Source organism: Mus pahari, chromosome 5 (assembly GCF_900095145.1).
Source record: "Mus pahari chromosome 5, PAHARI_EIJ_v1.1, whole genome shotgun sequence".
Lineage (NCBI taxonomy): Eukaryota > Metazoa > Chordata > Mammalia > Rodentia > Muridae > Mus > Mus pahari.
Window position 1 is genome coordinate 164,958,863 of NC_034594.1, and position 6,389 is coordinate 164,965,251.

At 45.1% G+C, this 6,389-nt stretch overlaps 1 protein-coding gene across 4 annotated transcripts in view; it reads right to left on the bottom strand.

Annotated features, from left to right (window-relative positions):
- Utp25 (UTP25 small subunit processor component) overlaps positions 1–3,179 on the bottom strand; it is a 22,008-nt gene extending 18,829 nt beyond the window's left edge. For 2 of the 4 annotated variants that reach the window (XM_029539168.1, XM_029539169.1), the window contains exons 1-3: positions 2,953–3,166; positions 2,412–2,451; positions 1,167–1,416 (exon numbers count right to left, since the gene is read on the bottom strand). In XM_029539168.1, coding sequence (XP_029395028.1) covers positions 1,167–1,416; positions 2,412–2,451; positions 2,953–3,065 — 403 coding nt within the window. In that variant the 5' untranslated portion in view covers positions 3,066–3,166. The other 2 variants (XM_021198300.2, XM_029539170.1) reach the window with 2 other exon arrangements.
- Positions 3,180–6,389: the final 3,210 nt, after the last annotated feature.

The following is a 6,389-nucleotide window of genomic DNA, read 5'->3' on the forward strand; positions in this document are numbered from 1 at the left end:
TGGGCTCCAGAACTCTTAACTCAAGCTGTCATCCTGATTAAAAAAAAAAAAGCCAGGCATGGTGGTGTGTTCACGAATCTTTTATGTACAGTATAATAGCAAGAACAATTAATATAAAAAAAAAAAAAAAAAAAAATATGGCCTAGTAAAAAAGGCAGGAAGTGAGAGCTAGGAGTTCTGAAAGAGTGAGAGGAACTCTGGGACTCTGGGGAGCTACTCAGGCGAGGGTGATTCCACCAGCGGATTCTGATAAGTAACTAACCAGCCATGTGGCACATGTATAATAGACTAGGGGGTATGTAAGTTATGAGCTAGTCGGAGAACAAGCCCAAGCTTATCTTATGGTCTAGGCATTTGCTCACAAATCACTAAGTCTCAGAGTCATCATGCGGGATCTGGGGACAGGCGGAAAGCCTTCCTTTACAGGCACACACCTGTATTCCAGGGCAGAAGTGGATCCTAAGCAGAAGGCCGGCCTGACCTACACAGTAAGACCTCAACTCAAGAGACGAGCTCAGTCTGACACAGGTCCTGGACTTGATTCCCAGGCACAGAAGACCACTTAGAGGTGCAATCTGAGCCCTAAGACGGAGTCCCTCTGGGTGCTCAATCCCAGTACCTCTTAGTCACCTTAAGGACCCAGTGGGAGCAGCCTCATCTCCTCTCCAGCTGCTTCACAGAAACAAACCTACAACAGGAAAGTTTGTTATTTTTATGTCTACCTTCCATCAGACCTGGTCTCTTCCTGAAGAGGAGCGACCTTCCTCTTCAGTGAACTGAGCTGTCACAGTGACCACATAATGTCCCGATAGGCCAGTCTTATGGGAGGTTACAAGTCCCCCAAAGAGTAAGCCAACAGCATTTTCCTGATGAGAGGGTCCTGTGTTCCCATCAGATTCTCAAAACATAACACAACCCAACAAGGCTTAATCTCTGCTTTGGAGCCACACGCTCTCACTCAGCGCACACAACACAGAACACACTCTCACTCAAGTGCACACAACACAGAACACGCTCTCACTCAGCGCACACAACACAGAACACGCTCTCACTCAAGTGCACACAACACAGAACACGCTCTCACTCAGTGCACACAACACAGAACACGCTCTCACTCAGCGCACACGACACAGAACCAAGAGGACAGGCCAGCCCCAGTCACTTACGTTCCTGTGTCTCAGCAGCCTCAGAGACAGCAGTTTCTCCCACACTGCCATCCTCATGGCCATCTTCCTCATTCATGTCTGCATCGCCTACAGCACTGTCCTCTTCTTCCTCTTCCTCCTCCTCTTCCTCCTCCTCCTCCTCCTCCTCAGAAACATTCTTTAATGTAGCAAGCAGTCTGTGGTACCCTGAAACGTGCTCTTGCTCACTCTCTGATTCACTTTCAGAATGTGAAGAATCTGAACTCTCTGACTAAAGAAAAATGAGAAATTAAATATATGTATACATATATATATATAGTTTAAAATTAAAATATATATATATGTATAGTTTTTACTATCACAATAAAACCAAGAAAGAAAGAAAACGTGAGAAATACATATTAGTGGAATTTTCTCAACCACAAAGAAGGAAATTATATCACGTGCAAGGAGACGGATAGAATGGGAGATAAGGAAGTAAAAATAAGTCAGACTAAAGACAAGTATATTTTCTCTTGCACAAGGAAACTAGATTTAAAAGAATTAAGAAATCATGAAATCAAAAGGACAAGAATTTGGGAAGAGGAAAGGAATGAGCAGAGATGGAAGACAGTCAAAGAAAGGAAATGAGTACAATCAGATAATCTTGACTGGAAAAGTCCTTGGGAAACCTGCTACTTCGTATAATGAATATACATTAACTCACAGACCAAACAAAATCCCTATGAGCTTTTCAGCAAATATTACGGTCTCATCTCTTGAACCAAGCCCAGCATGAAACTTCCATAAAACAGTTAACCAAGCTACAGTTATAATCGACATCAGCTGCACGTGGAAAGAAAACTGACTTTTCAAACAAAAATTCAGGTTATGGTCTAACTTACATCTCAGACATCAGGCTTCATGTTGCATGATATAAGAGGAAAATTACAAAAAAGTGCCACTGTCTGAGTCTGCGGGCCCCTTGTCCACTTTACACTGTGTGAAGCCTTTCATGGTTAGAGCACAAGGAGCCGGCACTCTGATGAACCCATTTCACAGAACTTAACGTGGAGTCATGGGGTAGTTTCCAACCATAGCCTCTCTTATCATATGGGAATTTCTACAGCTGTCTCCATCACTTAAAACTAATTAGGTAGCATTACTAAAATCACAGCTCACACCCAAAACAGAAAAACACAAGGATGGAAACCAAACTTTACGTTCACGCACAATCTTAAAGGTAAATAACCCAATTCCAACTATTATAAAGAAGAAAAGCATTACCAGCTGACAAATCTGTGGCTTGGCTTCCTTCTTGGAAACCCTAAAAAGAAATAGATAAGGTTAAACTTTAGCTGCTAGTTCGTAACAATCACGAAAAGGTCTAATGATTGATTCTGCTTTAAATGAATACCAAAAAAATGTCCAATACAGGATAATATCCAGTCATTGTAAATAAAAATTCAGCATGCACAAGGGCAGAGATGACCAGAAGACAAACAGGTAACAGACAAAAGAGCTCAATGACATCCCTTAAGAAAAGACAAGTCAGAAACTGGCTTTTAAGGACACACCGGGGTTCAGCTCTCGGGGTCAACTTTATCTCCCGACCTCTTGTCCTGTTTTTGGAGACCCTTACGCGGCCCTGGCTGGGCTGAGTTGAGCTCTCCCGCCTCAGCCCGCGCGTGCTCGGATGACAGGCAGCACGGCCCGCGGTCTCAGTAGGTCCGGGTGCAGAGCGCACCTCCGCAGCGGGGTTCCCGGCCTGCACCGACCCGCTCCGGCTCGACCCGGCCGGAACCAGCCCTCCCGGCGGCTCGCGCACCCCGACCTGTCGTAGAAGGGGTGCTCCTCGCCGAAGTCGCGGAGGTGCTTCTTCTGCTTCTTGGTCATTGTGCTGAGCATCTGGCTGCGGCCCCGGTTACGGCGTTTGCCCATAGCGGAAACGTCAAGCTCGCCACCACCAAACAAACAAACAAACAAACAAAACCCAAACCCCAAGGTTCCCGGTGGCAAGTTGTCGCTGTCGCACGTGGGCACGCTGGCTTTACGGCGGAGGCGAGAGCCGTAAAGCAAAGCTGCTTTACGCCCAGCGAGTACGACAGGCGTTACACCCTCCGGTCGCGATACTGCCCCCTGCCGGAGCGCCTCGAGCACCTAGGAGTGACTACGCATGCGTGCTCGGAACAGCAGCTCCTAGGGTTGCAGGGGCTGACTGACTCCGGGATGGGGTGGATTGCTTTGTGCTTATCTTTTACCTTAATTTTTTTTTCTTTTTCTTTTTTTTGTTCAGAGTTGAGGGGGACGAGGTTGGTGGTCCTTCCTCCCTCTCCCAGGAGCTAAGAACTGAACCCAGGACCTTGCACTGGTTTTCCAGCATTTACCACTGGGCTAACTCCACAGCCGCGTGCTTCGCTTTGGTATGTCGATGTATGCTAGCAGAAATGGTTGAATGCTACTCAGAAGAATAAGGACCATCGCTTAAGGGTGCCCGCACACCCACCTCACGGCACACTGTGCAGACGGATCATGCGAGTCAGTCTGTTGAGGCAGACGCACACACTGATACTTAGCAAGAAAGATTATTCATTAGGCTCTGGGAGTGTGTGAGGCGATCCTCTCCTTACTTTCCTTCTTTAACAAAAGCAGAAACACACGAGATAAAGTAACATCTTGCATGTATTATCACCCAAACGAGTGAAACTACATTTAAAGTGAATGTGTATTAGCCCGAGTGTGAGTAATAGCCTAACCGAGCCAGGGGCATTGCTCGCTCTTAAGTAGGGTGCTTAGCCAAGGTAGTTCTCAAATCCTGGGGTTTGATCTTTAACATTGGGCAAAACAAACCCACACAGCAAATAAACTAGTGGTGACTCACACCGGTGATGTCAGTCCCCGGGAGGCTGAAGCAAGAGAATGAAGTGTTAGAGACCTTTATTTAAAAAATAAAATTGAGCCGGGCATGGTGGCACATGCCTTTAATCCCAGCTCTTGGGAAGCAGAGGCTGGCAGATCTCTGTGAATTTGATGTTACCCAAGGAAAATAAAACAAGACCCGACTTCTCTAAATAAACAAAGGAACGAACGAACTGAGCTGAGGCCTGTATTTCAAGGACACATAGCAATAGGTGAGGCTGTTTGAGACCACAGAAAGACATACTTCCCTTCAAAACTAACCAAGGTTCAATGTAAACAAAGTACTAGCTCCAGCCCTGAGCCTAGACTCAAAGCACAACTGGAGACACCGAAGCATGTTTCTGTGGAAGAGTAGGGGTTTACTCAGGTCCACCTGCCGGCCCTCTGTCCCAGAGTCACCTACTACTAATAATTAGGGTGGGAGTGGGGAAGCCAGTGGGGGTGGGGGAGGACAGAGCAAAAAAGTATCAAAAGCCATGCAAACAGAATGGATGGTAGCCAGCCTCTGGTCTGGCCTAGGAACCCATCAGTAGACATCTGTCTTCCTTCTAGTTGAAAGGTAAAAGGTATAGTCACTTAGATAAACAAAAGGCTGTTTGCAAACCCCACAGGTTTTATGGCTCTGGTGACCGTGTAACCTGGCTCTAACCAATAAAAGCCATACTTTTTTTTCTCCTTTTACTGCACCCCAGGGGCCCTACCCCACACCCCCAGACATGCAGTTTCGTTTTCTTCCAGAGATCTCCTCAGAAGCTGAAGGTTCTGGCACTTGAGGTGCCTCTTGCTCTCACCTGGTTCCCAGCATGCAAGTCTAGACTTCCCAGTTGTAGGGTAAAATTCACCCTATCTCCATCCAAGTACTCTCAGCTTTGGCTGAGTATTGGAAAAGAAGCCCCTTTCAAAATGTTGATACTCACCTTCACCAAGGTTGGAGGAGGGCCTGTGACCATAACCTGATAGCTAAGAATTTAGCCATTGTCTCTATACCTCTGTGGAAGCTCCCTATGAGCACACATGTGCACACACATGTATACACATGAACCCCTCCCCCCACATACCTGGGAAGTTTTAAGAAAGACAGGTTTTTCCCTTCCTTTTTTTTCCTCTCTTTCTTCTCTTAGAACTCGTTTTCTCTCCCCTAGGATCCTTTTATGTATTCAAACTCAAAGTCTTTTCAGAGTTAACAAGTAGTTCAGGAAGTGAGTTCTACGTTACTGTACAAAGAAATGCTAGTGGATTTTAAGTTACTGTTCCTGGACTGTTTGAAGTGAGGTAGGTAAAGGGCAAGAATATTCTTTAAGAAAAGAGCATTCACAATACTCAGGAAGACTTAATAATTTAAAAGAAAAAAGTTCCACAGAAAATTTCAAATACAATGAATAAAAAACTTGACAAAAGGATATGATAGACTTCACAGGCCTGCTACTCAGCCTCAGTGATTACCCACCAGCCTCAGGGATTATCCATGAGCTTCACACGATTACCCATCAGCCTTGAGATTACCCCCTGAAGGCTACCCATTCTACATTTATTGCTCTACACCCTACAAATTTTGAAGCAAATTGTAGTAATTATTTAATCTGTAAATATTTTAGTATACTTCTGTAAAAGACTGTATGATCTACAGAGGGAATTCTGGACAGTCAAGGCTACACAGAGAAACCCTGTCTTGAAAAACCAAACCAAACCCACAAAGTAAGATGAAAAGTGATTAAGACACCCAATGTTGACCTGGGACTTCCACTTGTACACACACACACACACACATACCACACCACACTACACAATAAATAAAATGTTAACACAAGAACACACCAGAGAGAGAAGCATTAGAAATCAAAGGAACAATTTAGATGTCCCAGTTCCTGGTTTGTTAAGACTATGGGGAAAGTGTATGTGTATGTGAATATATATGCATTTATGGGCCCTCCTGATGGTCCTTTAAGACTCAGTTTCCTACGTACAAAAATCACTATACAAATGTCCTTCACACACAGACCCATCTTACCTTTCCAGAGTCCTGACAAATTATTCACATCAACTCACAGAATTATGAAATAACCTCAGTTACTCTCTCAGAAACATTTGCTGATCACTGGCTTCGTGCCAACTGCTGTGCACGAAGCTAAAGTGAGGATAAGATTCACACCAGCCTCCTCAGGGGATGCTCTGTGTTGGAAAATGAGCATACTGGGAGCCCTGGCTCAGGATGAGAATCTTTCAACCATGCCATTCACCAAATACCCACCGACTACATGAGCAAGGACGTGTGGGTCATAAATAGGGCCTTAAGGTTATATGTCTCAGTCTGTGCTGCCATTGGCTTTCGAAGTACTCACTGTTCAG